Source organism: Motacilla alba, chromosome 12, assembly GCF_015832195.1.
Source record: "Motacilla alba alba isolate MOTALB_02 chromosome 12, Motacilla_alba_V1.0_pri, whole genome shotgun sequence".
Taxonomy (NCBI): domain Eukaryota; kingdom Metazoa; phylum Chordata; class Aves; order Passeriformes; family Motacillidae; genus Motacilla; species Motacilla alba.
Genome location: NC_052027.1, coordinates 17,712,540 through 17,731,787, shown reverse-complemented (window position 1 = coordinate 17,731,787; position 19,248 = coordinate 17,712,540). Strand labels below are relative to the sequence as shown.

Sequence of the window (19,248 nt, the reverse complement as noted above, 5' to 3'; positions counted from 1 at the left end):
CCCAGGGAGGTGCAGAACCCCCAGGTGTGCTCAAACCTCCAGCTGCACCAGGCAGAAACACCCCAGCACTGCCAAAGGTGGGCTCTTCCTTCCCCTGCCAGCAGGTACACGAGTGAACACTGAAACACTGACAAGCTGTGCTGGGTATTACAACTAAAACCCCAACTGCTTTCTGTCTGAAACTGCTTCTGCACCAGGACAGCTCTCCCCCAAGCCCCAAAACCTGTCAGCACCACAATGCAAACAGCCACTGTCACATCTCAGGTGTCTCTGGCTGCTCGTGATCCACATGGAGCTCTACGAGGTGTCTTCTTCAGAAATCCTGAGGAAGCAAAGTACTCTGAACTCAGGGAAGCAAGAGTCAGGAGATGAAGCAAATTTATTGTTCCAAGTGTTGAAATTAGGGAGTATTAGAAATCAACAGCCACACACTTGATGAAAACCCAGCGAGTATGAATGAACAAATCCATTTAACCCTTAAATAAGTTACAAAGCTGTTGTGGGAGGGTGGGTTTATATCAGAGAGCCTTGTAGGTAAGCCATGGTTTAGAAAAGATGCCCTCTGCACAAAAGGACAGGCAGAGAACAGCATCACTGAGGTACGAGTCCCATTTCTCTCAGGCAAATTACTGCATAGATATCTAAGGTTTCTGAACAGCTTTTACAGCAGATTAAGATAACATAATGAAAATACATTGTATTTGAAACCAAAGAGCAGCATATTAGACATGCACTGGTAGAAAACATCCTGTGTGTGCCACTAGAGATGTTAAAATACCAAACACAACTTGGATGTTCATCTAAAAGCATAATAATTTCCTTTGACTTCATTTTTTGTGGAAAACAGTCTACATGGTCATAAATCTGGAATTCTCAACATTCAGCTGTGGTGGGTATGACATGAACATAGAGGGTCTTCATGTTCAGGTTCTTCATAGAAATGTCCTTTGTGATCTCTGAATGAAGGAAAGAAGAGAGAAACAACAGAGTTAGTGCTCTTACTTACCAGGAGAACTATAAACTTTTTTTTTTTTTTTAATTTGCTTTTATTCAGACATTTTTGCTGGTTTCATCACAGTGGGACTGGGACAGAAACTGCTCAGCTCAAAATTCCTTCCTGTTAAAGCCCAGGGCATGAAAGGAAGGGTCACCATATGTCTCCTGCAAGAGCAGGAGAACTGTTTTATGTTCCAAAGTAGAACTTTTTGGAAGTCTACATCAGCCCACAGCTCTCACCTTCATATCCTGACAGAGCAGCACCTAGTTCAGAAAACTGTAACACCGTGATATGAAGTCAATATGAACAGTACAACACAATGCACTGAAAGCCAGAGTCCCTCATAAACAGTTTATATGGAAAGCAAGGATTGTACCAGTACGTGCTGAAGAACTACTGCTGGAATCTTGCTGAGTATGCCTGAAGACTTTCTTACCATACAGGATAATTCCCTAAGTCTTCTCACAGCTACATGCCCAGAGTTTGGAAGAGGAACAGGATAAAGTCCCAACAAACCTCTGAAGGACAGAGCACGCTTCCAACAGGCTGACTCAGGGGTTGTAAGTACTCAAGAAACACAAACACAGAGTAATCCCACTTGTGTCTAGGGAAAGTTACCTGCAAAGCTTGCAGGACCTGGAAATCTTTCACTATTACATTGTGAAATGTGAATTTTTTCCCAAGAAGTCTGGTGCTTGCTGACTTGGCTTCCAGCATCCATCAGCTGCCCCAGTGAGAGCAGAGTGTTTGGAATACTGGGAGCTACAGCCTTGGAACAAAAGTCACCCCAGTACCAAACACCCCCGAGGCCTCTGCACTAAGAAAGCTCAGAGTGATAAGAAACTTGGCAGGTGTAAGCACGGAACACTGGTGAAACCCAGATTAACAAGGACTGACTGGGGTCACAGTGTCACTGTCACCCCGGAACCCCTGCAGACAACCCCAGCGAACGCAAGATAATATAAAAGATCTGGCACCAGTGTCAGCACAAAGGACACATTAATAACACCCAGACTTGGCTGGGGGTTTTCAGGACGAACCCTTTTGCAGTGTCCTGCCCCATCTTGCTTTGAAAAATGTTTCATTTTTAGACTAAACACACAGAATCTGCAGTGATTGTAAAAGCCATCTGTTAATTAGACAACTGAGAAGTCCTCATGGATCACAGTGTTTTTCAGGGGTTCTCTTCCATTGTAACACTACCCTTTAAGCAGCTGAATATCCATCCACAGAGCTATAATCCAATACAGCAATTAGGGCTTTATTCCCTCACTAACCTTCCTTCCCAGGAACATGTTCCATCAGGATGTAAAAGAGTCTGGTCTACAGAAGCAGCCAAACCAATTATGAACTTGGGTCTCCAAGTCTTTTAGTACATATTTATTTATAAGATCCTGAAAAATTAGGAACTTACATGAACCTATTTCCAACAGTATTTATCACAACAATTAGTTTTAAAAACTGGAAATTTGATTTATCAACAGACTGTAGGGACACCTTCCTTTCTGTGCCAATGACTCCAGGGAAAGGCTTTGCAGGGAGCACGTGAAGTGTCCCCACCCTCCCCAGTGAGGAACAATCAGGTACCTGGAACCTCTGTCTCTCCAGCTCAGGAATAAGCAACACTCACCACTTAAACATTTCTTTTTGGAATGTTTTCCAACATTACAAAGGGGGAGTGAAAACCACGCTTGTTTCTGAAAAGCTGGTGAGTTTCTGTGCAATTGACAGCAGATGCCCAACTGCCTAGACCGATAACATTTATAAAAATAACTCTTCAAAACCAATAACTCATTTTCCACCAAGTGATTGTTTTTCCTTTTTATTCAACAGGCAAAAACCTTCCAATTCCTGAGTTATTTTCATCAAACGTTTCAAACTGTTAACAGCAAATACATTTTTATTTTTAGAATAAACCACAGAAAACCTACTCAAGAGACTGAACTTTGTTGTTCTGAAGATAAGACCTTGAACAGATTGATCAGAAGATGAATGGGAGATTACAAAGCTGCAACAATATAGATAAACACTAATTGACCTAATGTTTTCTAGAGGCATCAAAGTATTTTATGTCACACAAAGATTTGTGAAGATAAAATACAGCTATGCCAGTGTTTAAAAAACGTTATTCAAAGAGGTGAATGCTGAGAATTAAATCTGAGATAGCAGAAGTGTGGCAACAAGGCATTAGCTGCACAGATAAACCTCTGGGACCAAGCTCTCAGTGTTCTGAGTTTAAAAGAGACCAAATCTGTTGTTTTGGCCTTGGAGGAGTTATCTTTCAAATCACTGTGAATTGTCACTTCATACACTTTAATTAAAGTTAAAACAGTTCTAGAGAATCCATGCTACAAATGTTACAGTGATTTAACCCATTTTCCTTAAAGGCATTTAAAAATCCTCACTTCAACTGAGCCTAAAAAGCTGTTTTACCAGTCTACATTTTCCTGTCCCGTCAGCTCCTTGCCTCTTCCAAAGCTCTGCAGTTTCCTACAGTGGTTATTTCAGTGTCTGAACAGAATCATCTGGTGCTAAACCAAAGAGGAACTGTGCCTAACATCTCTTGCTCCTGAGTGCCTGAATCCCCAGGTGGGCAAGGCTGCACACAAAAACACTTTTCAGTTTATGCAAACCAAGTGTGGTGCATCTTCTTGGTTTTTACCCCTTGTGCTGAAACACTCCAGGCTCCAGTTCTTTATTAACACTACTCAGCACATTATTTTTGGCATTTGCTCAAACTATCACTACAAAGTTTCATCAACATCTGAGATCCATTTGAATTACAAAAATGGCTTTTGAATAAATACACTCCAGGTCATATGAAGTAAAAAAAACAAAAAAAAACCCCAAAAAAACCCAAAACCAAAAAACAAACAACCCAAAAAACCAACAACAACAACAACACCCCAACAACAACAACCAAAAAACCCAACAAAACCAAACAGCCAAAAATCCACAACAACCCTCCCCCCACCGCTCCTTGCTCAGATTTCAATGTATCCCACCTGAATCCTCATGGGCAGCTGAGTGACCCCAGCTCTCAGCAGCTGCACCAGAGCTGCCCCCTCCTGCCCTCCCCCCAGTGACAGCACCTCCTGAGGAAGCTCAGCCCACACTGAGATGGGCAGTTTGAGCAGGATGTCCAGCTTCTGGACAGGTAATGTGTGATAAGCCAATAAATGTCATGGATCCCTCCCAAAGAGCCTGTAAACCACACCACTGTGACACACTGCAGACAGAACCCTGAGCACCATTTGACTCAGAGAGCTGAATTCTCCTGAACACAGGAATCCCTGTTTGGAGTTGTGTGGGTTTTTACCATGTAGCTTGCAATCCATTCTCTCTGTCAAATGAAGGCCTCAATCACTCTGGTCCAATTTTTCAGCACCACAGATGGCTCAAGCTTCACTCACACCTTCCTCATGAATCAGAGATTTTTGTTTCCCATCTGTCATTGGGTTTGGGGGGTTCTTTAGCATTTCAGACCTGTGAGCATGTGCTGAAGCTTCCTGGTTCCCAGGTATCCCATATGGCTGTGCCCTATGGAGTCTGACCTACCCACACTGCTCTAACAGAGATCCAACACTCTTTTCCACCCACTCCGATCCTCCAAAACAATGCAACAATTTGAATGTTACAAGTTTGAACAGATTCTTAAAATATTCCTACTGTAGACTCACTTCCAGGAGGAGACTCCCTGTTCAGTCTCTCAGCAGGGCACTGCCATTCCCACTGCTGACTGACCTTTACTGCAGGGGGAAAAAGCTTTCACAACAACTTGCCTTGGCCATTTCATGAAGGGAATGCATCACAGCTTAGAACTTCAACATCTGTATGTTTGCTTAAAGGATTTTGTTATGCTAATATTGAATTACTGGGCAAAATTACAAACCAGTGTGTGAATAGTGTGGATTTAGTAATTAAACTGGATCTCAGGTTATGTGAGCTGCTTCTCAACATCAAATTCCAAGGATCCTCAGATGAGGAAACTAAAGGTTTATGCTTACCATGAGTTAGTGCTTCATCCAGGAACAGTTTTAGCCTCCTGCTTCTGAGCCCAAAAACTTTTGCTGTCTCATGCAGAAGACCTTTGTAGGTTAATCCATTCTGACCAACAGGGTTTTCCATTAGGAGAGTTCCCACTGTTCCTTTCTGGCATTCTAGACAAGATAAAACAGCTGAGTCACTATTGGTGAGAAATGAAATTACTTCATTTATCTGGGTAAATTGAAATTTAGGATTTCTTCTTCCATTTCACCTCTACTTCTTTACGGTACTGAGAGACAAATTAGCAATACCAACCTACAGATATTCACTAAGTTTATGAACTATAGAGCCAGAATGTAAGTGATGGCTGACAGCTTGACCAACAGAAGAAAACTTCTTTACATGGGTCAACAGGATGACTCAGAATCTGGGAAACATGAAATATTTCAACAGGACATAGAAACCACTGTGTGCAGAAGCTCACCAAGCACGTACTGATGATCAAATTCCCTGAAAAAAACATGGTTTTGGCTCCTGCAAGCTCTCAGCAGTGTCAGAAAGGGCTCATACCAGGGCACAGGGTAAGAGCAAGTTACTGAAACAACTCAGCTGCTCCCACGTGAGCTTTAAGAGTGCCAGAATAGCAGGTGGGAAACAGAATTACACACACATATATTTATACTCCAGACCAGATGAATAATACAATTCACTTGGCTTTTAAATAGCACTAAGAAATGTTTCACAGGCTGTTTCCAATGTCCTGGTGAAGAGCTGGCTCTTCATTCAAACTTGGTCTGTTTCAGACTCAGCCTTTTACAATAAGCTGCACAGGTGAGCTGATGGTCAGAAACAGGGAAACAATGCCCAGGGGCTCATGTTTAACTGCTGCCCCTTATCTCAAACTGGCTCTCCTTTTTCTCGCAGGAGAAGAGGGAGAAAAGCTAAGTGCAAACATTGTTTTTATCAGAAAGCACACGCTAGGAAAAAAAAAAAAATAAACAAAATCACCATGTACCAATGAAAACATAGAGCTGTGCAGCAGAACCTGCCTGACAGCAAGGCCAGGCTGTGAAGGAGCAGCCCAGCAGCCCACATACCTTGTGGCTTGGCATTGATCAGCTGCAGGTTGATGTACTGGCAGAGCAGGGCACTGGGGGAGCTGGGCAGGGCAGGGGCTGACCCCGCTGTCACGTGCAGAGTCTTCCCACTGAGGCCCAGCAGGTCTGTCTGCTTCAGCAGCTCTGCAACACAAAGTGACACCAGTCAGGCCAGCCCAGGAGCTGACAAGGAGGCTGTCTCACTCCTGCCCCCACTGCCTCCTCTTTCACCATCCTGTGCTCCAGAAAGAGCTTCTCTGTTGGAAAAATGGGATTTGTGCAGAAATATTTGGTTCTCATAATAACACAAAGAGGGTGCTTCGTTTGCTGTGGAAATTAGCTCCTATATAACACTTCTTATGCACATAGTGACTTATGCAATAAAAATAGTTAGCTAACTTCAAACAAACAAGAAATTATTCACTAAGCCAACCTTTCAGTAGCCATTATGGGCTACTTCCATGAAAGTTGAGTGCAAGTCTACAAACTTCCCACACAAGAAGCTTAGAGAGTTTTCAGCAGTCTAGAGGACAAAAAAGTCACAGACAACTTTTTTTACCATCTGACTTGAGCCCAGCTTCTTCCCTTTGAATTTAATTTTTCTTTAATGTAGAAAGAGACAAATTTTATTTTCTAATTTCTATTCCTATCTCATTACATGAAAAGCTGTGATCTTTGCTTGCACCCAGATTTCCCTGGCTAAAGCAGAACTGGGAATGTGTTACTATGCAACATCATGATATTTATTAATATTAAATATATTAAACTCCAGAAAAAAAACAAACCAAAAAATTTCAAGTCATGGCTCATGAATAAAGCCCCCTAAACGAGTATCTGTGTGCAATGCCAGCACAGCTCATGATCCAACACAAAGCTCCAGCCAGGCAGATGGAGAGAATGGGGGAAGGCCAGGCCCAAACCAGGAGCCCTGTCTCCAAGGACATCAGAAGCAATCCCTGGAAGTGCTGGGAGGAGAAGCTGATGAGGTTTCTGTGACAAAAATGAATCCTGCAGCACTGCCTGAGCCTTGAGGTCAAACAGAGCCAATGATGGGCACGATATTAAAGATACACAGGAATAACATCACTCTGTGCTGCAAAAATCCAGAAATCAAATCCAGGGAGAGTTGATGCATTTAATTTCTTGTCAGAACTGTGTGTTCCTGTACATATGGAACAGGGACACCTGTCAGCTCCAGCCAACAGGTTTTGATTCCACAGCAGTCTTATTCACATGTCAGGGAGCCTAAGCTGTACAAAGCTCATTTTCTATAGTTCACCTGAAAATCTCAAGAGGAATAATTTATAAATGTATATTTTTTGCAGGTTTATAAACTTATAAATTAAAAAAACCCTAAACCGACCACCTTGCTCCCAAAAAAAGCCCCAAACTCCCAAAAAACCTAACCCCACAAAAAGATGAACAGCAATGACAAGCTACAAGCTCTCAAATTCTGTCAAGTGCCACAGAACAGAGTGAGATGCACTGGGAGCATTTACAAGATTGCTCAAGAAAGTAAAAAGAACTCAGGCTGCACCAAAGATTCTAAAATGTGTATTTTAAATATCAACTTTTATAAATTTGTATATAAATTTATAACAGTTTAAAGAAAAATGAACCAAAAGCCAAGCACTGGTCTGACCTGTCTCAAGCACAGGAAGATTTGATTTTGTTTTGTTTTCAGGAAAGCAAGGAAACAACTGAATTAACAAGTGGAGAGGAATTACCAAGATTCCATCCAATGGAAGGGAGCCATTTTCCTGAACCAGCACAATTTCAGGCCACAGGAAGAAAGAGCACAGGGGGTGACAGAGCTGGGAACACTCGGCCCCAGTAACTCCCAGTTTGCCATTGCCCAGCTGGCAGCATCCCTGTGGATCCACGCAGGGCAAGGAGGCACAAGCTGCAGTAATGGGGGTTTGCCCAATTAACAAATGAGCATTTAGCATTCCAGGAGCACTGACATTTCCCAGGGAAGAGCTCAGGCACAGGGCTGTCAGAGGAGTCTGTTCACAGAGCGCTCTCACAAGAGCAAGAAAAAATGGATCATTTCTTCCTAGATGTCAACAGACTTGAAGACAAGCAGGTATTACAAGTGCTCATCAAAATCACTTTAAAAGTCAGTTCTCCCTGCAGCTGGGGTTTAAGTGCTAATGCTCTCCCCTAAGGTACCTTACAGCCTCACAGCCTTTTAAAAATTGAAGATGAAAAAATTCAGCCATCTGAAAATCATGAAGATGAAATAAGGCATGGATCAAAAAGTTTATAGGGGGATTTTTGCCCCACCTTCCTTGCCCCTCCCTTTTTTTTAACCCCTACATGATCTACAGATGCATTTCTTCCCATAAACATATTGAAAGTGTTTTAAATAAATCTTTTTCATTATGGGCTACTTCCATGAAAGCTGAGTGCAAGTCTACAAGCTTCCCAAACAAGAAGCTTAGAGAGTTTTCAGCAGTCTAGAAGAAAAAAAAGTCACAGACAACTTTTTTTACCATCTGACTTGAGCCCAGCTTCTTCCCTTTGAATTTTATTTGTTTTTTTAATGTAGAAAGAGACAAATTCTGTGTTCAGTTTCTGAAGGTCAGTACAAGTCCCAGAGCCTTGTTTGGGGGGGTGCAGTTCCTCAAAATACATTGACCCAGTATTGGGGAGGAAATGTTTATCCCATTCTTCCAATGCTGCACTGCAAAGCAGGGACAGGACCCATCTGAGCCTCCCTTAATACAACTGCCTGATCCTGTTCCACAGCACAGCCCTAAGGAAATTGTCACTACAATTAGAGAACAAGATAATAAATTACTGCAAGTACAGTGGACAGCCCTAGAAACCACAGGAAGGGAATGAGGAGCCAGAAATATAGTTTTACTGGGTCCCAATTTTATTAACACACGTGGGAACTATTCAGAAATTGTTTGTCGGGAGTGCACAACCTTCCTCTGCAATTCCTCTTGGATACAGCAGCTGATTCCAAGCCCTGCTCACCTGCAGAGGCCCTGGAGTCACCATGAGACCTCACCCGAGGTTACCCACACCAAAGCAGATGGATTGTACCCAAAGCAAACACTGGAATTCTGGTTCTGTTCTCTGAAACCTTTCAGGACTGTTTTCCTGGCTGTGGCTCCCCGGGAAGTCACATGTGCTGACCAATACTTGTTTGAGATATGACAAACTGTGCAGTGACAAACTGCCACAAAAGCCAATTTGATGATCTACTCTTTCCAAGGGAATTTCCATATGGTTAATAAGTGGGCAGGGAAAACACCCTGCTCTGCCCAGACCACTGACCTCTGAACACTGACCATACTGAAAGGGGAAAATCAGCATGCCAAGATGAAGTCCCAAAATGATTCCTAAGGAGCAAAAGTGACATGGAAAGGGAAAGGAATAAAGCCTTTGTTACTCCAGCAGAGGAAGAGGGAAGGTTTCAACTTTCTCCACCACGTCCCTTCAAGACTTCAGCATTAATGGGCTTGTGCTGCGTCTTTTTGTCCTTTAAATGGCAAAAAAACTCCAAATATGGAGTCAAACTACTTCTAAACTTAATAAGATGGGAGTTTCCCAGCTCTTCTGGGCCTTTTGAAGGTCATCTCTTACTATCTGTGGTGACAATGAACAATACAGGTACAGACTCCCCTCTGCAGGCACAGACCACACTGTTATCCCTCCTACTTGGAAAAGGATTAAAAGGAAAACCATTTTCTTCTTCAAAACACAACTGGAACTGGAGGAAGATACTGAAGGATTTCCTCTAAATCCCCTCTGACTGAAAGCAAAGATTAATCCTTTTGTATGACAGGACTGAGGACTTTGTTCAGCTGAGCTGAGCACAACCTGAAAGATTGATCACAGGGAGCTAATGAATGACACCAGATGGGAAACCCCAAAAATCCTCCTAGAAATATTCTCAGGACAGGACAAGAAGGAAACTAAGGACTGCGATGGCAACAGTGGCACAAAGACTATTTCTTTATGGATCTCATTGGTGGACATGAACTGGTGATCCTCAGCAGCCCTGGGGCACCCCAAATCAGCCAACTCAAGTACCTCCCTCTCAGATGTGCTTTAGTAATATTTCCATGAAAAAAAAAAACACAAATAAAAGGTTTTGTAGCCATCCAATTAGCATTTTTATAGTGTTCTGGGGGTTTTCTTTACATTATTTTCCCTTAACAAAGTTCAATCTGCAAAAATATTCAATAGGTTTTTCTAAAAAAAGAAGAAATGCAGAGCTCCTCAAGGTTCTCCAGGGTGGAAAGGCAACATTTTTCTTCAACAGATCACAGTTTGCATTCAGTTTAAGTTCTCACCCTGCCTACTGAGCCATTAGGGAAAGCATGGAAAGGCTGATGGCAGCTCGCCATCAAGATCCAGCATAGCCTGGGCCCAGTGGAAACACTGAAATAAATCACATTTTGTCCTGATGAGAATTGCAATGGAAGCAAGATAACAGATGAGCACCATTTAGCAGCAGCTTTTGGAAACATGTTGATGTGACTATAAACACAGTCTCATAAGCTAAGTGCTATAAAATGGAATATTTCCTTACCCATTTTCTTGTCAATTTGATCTAGCTAGCTAGATAGATATAAATTACACAGTAAATAATTATACAGTAAATGACTCCTAGCTGGTGCTAGAAAGACTTTCAATTTTCCTTGTCATACTCCATTTACCTGTGTTTCCATTAAAAACTGTCAGTTTGGAATTTTTAAGACCAAAAATGCAGGAGACAGCATCTACAAGTCCAGTGAAGTTCAAGGTATTATCTCCCTTTGGATTTTCCAGCAGCAACACACCATCTAAAACCAAAATTAAGAAATTAAAATGCAGTTTGGAAGCAATATCCAAGTTCTAATGATTTTCTAATGATGCTAATTACTTCCAGTGAGTTTCTAAGCCAATTTAAAACTGGCAACACTGCATCTTTCCAAAATTTTTTAGTGGGAAAGGGAAAAAAAACCAGAGAAATGGACTGATGTGTACTTCAGATTTATGGTGCAGAAGTTCTATGTGCTTTTATTAACAAGGCAGTCCCATTTGTGTGTTACTAAGGTACAACCCAGTATTATATTGGTTAAAAGCTGAGACTGTGTTCTCTAGATGGTCACCAGCTTTTCCAGCTGGATTCCTTCTCACTCAGGGAGCAGCTCTGTGACCATGTCCAACAGGGAACACTTATTTCCATACATAAACTGGCAGTACATGCAAGAAAGGACCTCCCCAAGTGCATTTAGTTTTCTCCCTTCTTAATGTATAAGTCACCCTTGTAACAACATCACTGCACCCATGTCCACTGCCCAAGACACAGTCAGGCCATTATCTAGTTTTAAGTCTTCTTTTCATCTCTGCACTTCATATCTGAGCTTTTCAAACCATCTCCTCCACATCCAGGCCTCACCTCCTGCACAGTGCTACAGCAGGGATTACAAATTCTCAAGCACACCCCAAATCCAGAGAGTCACTCCCCACCAAGATACTGACACACAAACTCTCCCTGCAGCAGGAATAACAACTCCTGTGCACACGGGAGCGTTTCCCTCAGAAGAAATCATGGACAGGTGTGGTTTCACTTTGAATAAACTTATTTTCAAGAATTACTTAAAGCTCCTATTGGAGGGGAGGCTGCACCATCTTTCAAATGAATTCAGGCTCCAGCATTCACCACACCATTTCTGAACTCTCTCTTCCAGCAGCCCTGACAAACCCAGCTGGAGATGTTCATTCCTACCTTGCTCTGTCCCATTGACACAAACTTTGAGGTTGACGTAGGCACAGGCTGGGCCAGCAGACTGGCACACGCCCCCTCTGACCAGTGTGATTTCCAGCTCTGATCCCTTCAGCTGGGGAAAGACAGAGATTAGCATTACTTCAATGCAGCTTATTAAACAAACACAGCAAAATATTTTCCTTCAATAAACAACACTAAGATCTTGCCTTGTTATACTAAATGTGATTTACCATAAACAGGGATTGTTCCTACATCTGCCTTCGGACAGTGTTTCAGACATCAATCTGCCTGTACCAGATGTCAGGAAAGCAGGGAACAAACAGCCTGACTTTCACAAGTGATGAGCAGTGATGACACCCTCCCAAAATACAATCCCAAAGCCAATCTGCCTGAGAGGAATACTCTTCCAGAGAAATTCAGATTACTGACCGGGCCCTGCTCTCAGTCACTGCCTGGAGAAGCCTGCACTATCCCTGGGGACCACTGAGAACCCCTGGGTCACAGCTGCCTTGGTACCTCCGGCCGATGAGTATCTCCCCAGGAGGCACCAGTGACCCTGTCAGACCTGGAGGCACTCCAGGAAATCCAACATGGATCTTGCAAAAAAGATCCAGAAATCACCCATATGAACAATTGGTACTAAAAGACCATTTAAGCCATTTTGTTTTGTAAATTTAGAGATGGTCTTTGGCAAGAGACACAGTCCAAAGGGTGACAGACAAATTTGGAAGTGTCATTCTTTACTGAAGTCCTATTACAAAGTAGGGAAAAACACTTATGCAGCAACAAATGCCATTCTGTGTTTATCCATTCTACCAACAACTCAAAATTCATTTTTCAAGTACCTACTTTTCTCCCCCAATAGTTTCTGAGAAACTGCTTTTTTGTTGTTGTTGTTGTGGCTTGCAGCAAGTCTTTGGGAAAGGAGTTCAGAATTAAAGCCTTGTATCAAAAATTGATGCAGGATAATTTCCCAGAAGTAATGACTTGAATGCAATCACAATAAATGTAAAAAGAACAGAGTGCATTTAATTTTTGTTCCAGTCCTCACATATATTCAACATCATGCAGACTCCCGTGACTCCTCTGAATAAATTCCAGAAATTTGGTGCAATGATCCTGCCACAACTGACTTAACTCACACACTCACATGAAGGATTACTCAGGAAGGGCTTTCTCATGTCACTGCTCTCCATGTGACAAAGGAGCTGCAGGAGAACAGAGTCAAGCACCTGCCCTAAGCAATCCATCTCTGCAGGCCCAGCAACAGAAACTCCCAAGGAGCACTTGACAGTTGCACTGGAATCTCAGTCATCTGTTTCTCTCTGCAACATCTATTTTAAAGGCTAAGTGTGTGACAAACAGTTCAGAGGCACAGCCAGCCCGTAAGCACAGAAAAGGCTGCAGCAGGCACAGAGCTCCTCCACAAGGAGGTTCTCTGGGGTGACTGTCCCTGTCCATGGTAGGGGCTGGAACTACACGATCTTCAAGGTCCCCTCCCAAACCCAACCCAATCTGTGACCCTATAACTGAGACTCCTTAAAATAAAATAATAATAATGAACAAGGGCATTACTTCTGTTCTTCTGTGCCTCCATTTCCCACACACAGACTGCACTCCCTCAGCACTCAGGACTGGCAGCATTTCACAGAATCCTAAAGTGGCTTGGTTGGAAGGTGCTTTACCTTGGTGACCATCTCATTTCACTCTTCCTGCCATGGGCAGGGACACCTTCCACTGTCCCAGGCTGCTCCAAACGCCATCCAGCCTGGCCTTGGACACTGCCAGGGATCCAGGGGCAGCCCCGGCTGCTCTGGGAACCTGTGCCAGGGCCTCCCAACCCTCACAGGGAACAATTCCTGCCCAATATCCCATCCATCTCTGCCCTCTGGCAGTGGGAAGCCATTCCCTGTGTCCTGTCACTTCACCCCCTGCCTCAACTCCCTCTCCAGCCCTCCTGGAGCCCCTTTAGGCACTGGAAGAGGCTCTGAGCTCTCCCTGGAGCCTTCTCTCCTCCTGAGAAAACAACAAGCCCAATTCCCTGCTCACGGTTTTGTGTGAAACACTCCCTGCCAAGGTTTCAAGGTGGCAGGAGGGCCTCTCAGCTGGCTGCCCACAACTGCATTTCTCTAAACTGAGCTATCAACACCCCACAGAACTGGCTGGCAGAACAGTGCTATTTGGTGAAGATTTCTGTAGATTTTCTCTGTCTGAAATTCAACATTTGTGCAAATGCATGGCCTGACCTACAAACCTCTCCCAGGGTCACACACTAGCTCATCATCTCCACAACAGAAAGGACTGCCTGGTTTTTGCTGACATCCAGATGACAGCCATCAGTTCTATCCATGAAAACCAGGTCAGGTGCCTGCTGTCACGGGAGGATTTCATCTCTACACACAGAGCATTATTTATGACTAAACCAATACACCAATCTTTCCACAATGGTTTTCTTCACTGAAATATACTAAATTAGATTTAGGTAAGAGCAAAATAAGCATGTGGGTAACCATACTTGCACAAGCATTGAAGTTTTCGTGGAAAGCAACAGTGACCAGCACTAAAGCTCAGGTTCAGCTGATCTGAGGCAGGCAATCACACAGGTGATTCCCAGCACTGTATTTCCAGCTGCTTTTACATTCCAATTCAGATTTGATGTTGTCCATCAGAAGTATCATATAAATACTTAGAAGAAACTTAAAGATTTTCAGTGATTTCTCAACCACAGTATTTCATTAGTGTTTTCCCCCTGTCTGTCACTAGATGAAACTGATAGTTTTGAAAAAGGCCAAACAGGGCTTTGTTTCAAATCTGTACAACTTCAGAAGTGCCATTAATAACTATAAAACATTTCCTTTACACACACTATTAAGATGGATGAAATGTGCCCTTTCCTTTCAGCTATGCTCTGCCTTCCCAGCCATTCTGTAAATCAAATTTCAAGTCTGATGGATCCTACACTCTAGTGTGAATTAATCTTTGTGGTCCAGCAGGTTATTTATATTGTTCATTCACAGTTCTGCTAGGAATGTCTTTTGAATACAGCGAGTTTCAGTAAAACCATGGCAAAACTATCATCAAACATGTCAGAAGCAGCAATCAAAGAAAAGAAGAGAAATTGCTGCTGATTTGAAATATGAAACTATACTTTTACAACAGACAACTTCAGCAACACAGGGCAGAGGGAAAAACTTCCTTAAATATTAAACAAGTTGGTCGTAAGCCAAATTTAGCCTCGAAGGAGTAGTTCTAGTACAAAAGTCTATTAATCTAAGAAAATCAGAGCAACAACATTTTGGCTGTTCAAACAACACACTAATCCAAGTACAAATAACTGTGTATTAAGTTCAGACAAACAACTGCCTCAGTTATTTACTTTGGTATCCAAGCAGCTTGATTTCCAAAATCACCACACATACAGAATCCAACTCCTTTCTTTTATAAACCAAGAAAGGCTAATACAGAAAGTTATAAACAGAAAACACTATCTGCTCTATCCCACAAATAAATATTGACACCATTATTCTTTAATTGGAGCAGCTTGTTGGGTTAAAAGCAAATAAGATGAACTATGCAAGCAGTGCTTTTCCTCCTTACTTGTGTTGTTTCCTGGATGAGAACTTCCTTTGAGGTAGGCACCGGGTAAGGCTTCAGGTCTGCCTTTATTGTGGCAAAAATGAACTCAGCGTGCTGCTGGATGACAGTGTCCAGGTATTCCCCCTCTGGCAGGGCCCTGTAGTACACTGTGATCTCATCTGTGGGGACCAGGTTCCTCTGCAGGACACACGGACACCATTACTGACAGCAAAACCATACACCAAGAGAGCAATACTTGCCAAGTTAGAAAAAAAAGGTATTTATCAAGCAGTTGTTAAAAGCTTCCACAAAAGACTTAGAAAAAAACAATCCTTCTGCAAAAACACCAAGAATCTTAAAACATGCGAGTTTAGGTAAGATTAAGTATATTGATATTCATTATAGTGAAAATAAATTATGGTTTTATGTCATTACAGAACTGAATTTAAATCCAGTAATATATGGGAGAGTTTTCATGGCCACAATCCTTCCTGGTTATATTTTATACAGAAATAAATCCTCAAGTTTTTATATATGTAAAAAGCATTAAAACATATAAATCTACATAGGTGTAGATATATATATATGTATATATACATTTAAAACTACGACATAGGTGAGTGTATATGTGTGTGTGTGTATATATATATATATGTAAAATCTACAAAGATTTTTTTAAATGTACATAATGCAAAGAATCTATTTTGGTAAAATTTGTAATTTTTCAGTCTTATGCTGAAGAAAGGTCCTTTCCAACCCAGACTTTTCTATGAGTCTATGATTTATGCAGCCTTAACTGCACAGATATCGCTTCCAAAATAACATGTCCCATGAAAGTTTTCTCTACACATCTTTTAGAGTTCTTGCAAGGGAATCCAATCAGAAAGCCATACATGAGGAGTAAATGATACAGGCTTCATGTTTAATTAAAAATGCAGTCTCTGCATTTTGCCCAGACTGCTGGAAAGGGAATGGAAATGCCTTGTCCCACCCCACTGATTGCTCACCTTCTTGCGAAGCTTCTGGATGCGATTGATCACTTCCCGGGCCACTCCTTCATCCACCATGGACTGGTCTGGGGTCACATCCAGCAGCACCAAAACCTGACCAAATGCACAAAACATTGATGAACAGGTGACAAACTAGAAACAAGGTGGAAGTAACACTGTCAGGAGCTCAGGATGTCTTCAGAGAGCTCCTCACATACAAAATATGATGGTGGAGAGAGAGGTGAACAGCTCCAGGATTCACACACTCCTGGAATGTGCTGAACTACCTGAACTAACAAACCCAAGCCAGCTTTCACCTCACCATTTTCCTAATGCTTCCTGAGGAACTCTTCCCTTAATCAAAAAAAGAAAGAGAGGAAATAAACAATAAAGTACCTGAGCATCGGAGTGTGCCTCAAACTGGGCAGATCCCTCTGTCATCTGATACATGAGACGGAGATCTTCTCTATGGAGTTCGTGTCCTTCCACAACAATGCTGCCTGCAGGGTTGGCAGATAGAGAGCATCTCTTACCATCCATGTAAGACCCCCAATTTTAAATTCAGAAAGCTTTAACCAAGTATCAGCCTTCAAACATGTGCAATGTATATATTTGCAATGCAGTCAAACAGCAGTTAAGCACTAGTAAGCAGCACTGAATTATGCCACATTTCCATTTTTCACATAAGCACTTCTCCAGGCAGCAGAGCTCACTAAAACACAGGCACTTCAGCAACTGTTTGTGTGGAACCATCTGAATGGAATAAAACTTAAAAATAACCTGTATACTCCACCAACTCCAAATTTCCATTTAAGCAGTTTGCTAAACAGATATAGCTGCAAAATTCACACCCACTTGTAACTCTGGAATCAAAGGAATGCTTTTAGAATAAAAACTACTGCACAAATACTCAGTTCCAATCTGATTCAGTCTCACAGAAAGCTTATTCTCTGCTTCATCTTGGCTTTACAGCACCACTTAAAATCAGAGAACATCCTGAGCTGGAAAGGACCCAGAGGGATGACTGGATCCAAATCCTGCACAGACACCCCAACAATTCCACCCTGAGCATCCCTGGCAGCACTGTCCAAACTCTCCTGGTCTGGCAGCCTCTGGGCTGTGACCATTCCCTGAGGAACCTGGGCAGTGCCCAGCACCCTCTGGGGAAGAACTTCTTCCTGTTATCAACCCTAAACCTCCTCTGACAGGAAGGAAGAGTTTAACGGGAGAACACTTTAAATTCAGTGTCCATGACCATTTCTAAACTTTCTCTGTCCAAAAAATAAAAAACAGAAATAATAAACACAAATTTCCTCCTCATAACAGCTGAAGAGGGATAACAGAGGAAAGCAGGCCTTAAGCTTCCCTAAGGCCACAGAAGGATACCCCGCCATCCTTGAGGGGTCTGTCCCACTACAGACCTGTCTCCTGGAACCTCTCCAGCTGCTCGCTGCTGAGCTCCTTGATGGCAGCCATGAGGGGCTTGAAGGCGCCCTTGAGGCGGCGGCCCAGCACGGTGTGCTCGGGCTCGGCCCGCAGCCGCACGCCGTACTTGCCCTTGTCCGCAGACAGCGTCAGCGCCCGCACGTTCAGCTCCTGCAGGGACACACAGCGCACCGGCTCAGCAGCAGGGAAGATGCAGGTTCGAAGTGCAAGCTTTGTACGGCCAAACCAACCCCGAGCCCACCTTCAGCAGCAGAGCCCATCCCCACCCTCAGCCTCCAGGGCGTTCTTTGGTATTAGCAGGCAGCCCCCAGCTCAGCAGCCCTTTTGATTTCCCCCTCACAACCGCCCAAGAGCTAAACCCATTCCCTCTGTGTGCAGCAGTGGAGCCAACGGCCTGGCAGAGCTCAGGAGAGGAAATTCTGCTGGAACAGTCCTTTCAGAACACACAGAGCCAGGAAATCATTACCAACCATTTTACGGTTGAGGTTGTACAAAATGGCCTCATTTTGTCTCCTCCTTACCTGTTCATTCCAGCCCCTCGCTGCACAGAAAACCACCCTGCTCAGAAAAGCTTCTGGCTGTGTCCTGCAGCCAAAACAGCTTTATAAAACCCACATGGACTTTAGGAGGGGCCCCAGACACTGCAGGAAGGTGTGTGCCCATTTTTATGATTTGCACATGCAGATTTTGTTCCCATATCTGACACTGCAGGAAGGTGTGTGGCCATTTTTCTGAGTTGCACATGCAGATTTTGTTCCCATATCTGAAGGGAACATAGTGGTGCTGTGGGAAGTTTTACACAACTGATTGAGAGGACAATGTTGCTTTCATATGAGCAAAGACCATGGCTGGAAATCTTTGGAGAGAGGAAAGCTGAAGGGGGAGATGGCTGGGGTTGAAAAACATGAGGCACAGACCTACACATCCATTTCACTGCAATCCAGCAGGTTCTGTCTGCCAGGCTGCCCAATACTTGGAGCATTTGGTGTTTAATGCCCACTGGATGGTGGTGAGAGCTCCCATTACCATCCTACAGCATCACCAGGTGCACTTGGCAAACGAACAAGGCATTTAGGAAGCAGAAGTAAATGGCAGCATCAGCATGAGAGGACTAGCAAGTAGCCAAACATTTGGATTGAGAAATAATGCTTAAATACAACCTCTGAGCTGCAGCCTAATTCCCTAGGAAGTCCTACTGACATGAGGAGCCAAGAACACAACTGAATCTAATTTTATTTAATACATCTTTTAGGAAATCTAATGAAAATTACGCACTTCAGAAATTCAGTTTCAATGGGGTGCTGCTGGAAATGAGCCCACGAGTTGTAAATGACAACCTCGTGGGGGAAAAGAAATAATAATCCAAAAAATAGCACAAATTGAAAAATTACTTTGGGCCTGATTAGATAAATCAGAGAGGCCAAG

At 43.0% G+C, this 19,248-nt stretch overlaps 1 protein-coding gene across 5 annotated transcripts in view; it reads right to left on the bottom strand.

Annotated features, from left to right (window-relative positions):
* Nucleotides 1-361: 361 nt before the first annotated feature.
* Nucleotides 362-19,248, bottom strand: part of IARS1 (isoleucyl-tRNA synthetase 1) — a 93,917-nt gene continuing 75,030 nt past the window's right edge. For 3 of the 5 annotated variants that reach the window (XM_038148939.1, XM_038148941.1, XM_038148943.1), the window contains exons 27-34: nucleotides 17,799-17,973; nucleotides 16,774-16,877; nucleotides 16,396-16,491; nucleotides 15,410-15,586; nucleotides 11,813-11,924; nucleotides 10,758-10,883; nucleotides 6,082-6,225; nucleotides 4,853-5,157 (exon numbers count right to left, since the gene is read on the bottom strand). In XM_038148939.1, coding sequence (XP_038004867.1) covers nucleotides 4,853-5,157; nucleotides 6,082-6,225; nucleotides 10,758-10,883; nucleotides 11,813-11,924; nucleotides 15,410-15,586; nucleotides 16,396-16,491; nucleotides 16,774-16,877; nucleotides 17,799-17,973 — 1,239 coding nt within the window. Of the gene's footprint in view, nucleotides 957-4,788; nucleotides 5,158-6,081; nucleotides 6,226-10,757; nucleotides 10,884-11,812; nucleotides 11,925-15,409; nucleotides 15,587-16,395; nucleotides 16,492-16,773; nucleotides 16,878-17,798; nucleotides 17,974-19,248 lie in introns of those variants that run through there. The other 2 variants (XM_038148944.1, XM_038148942.1) reach the window with 2 other exon arrangements.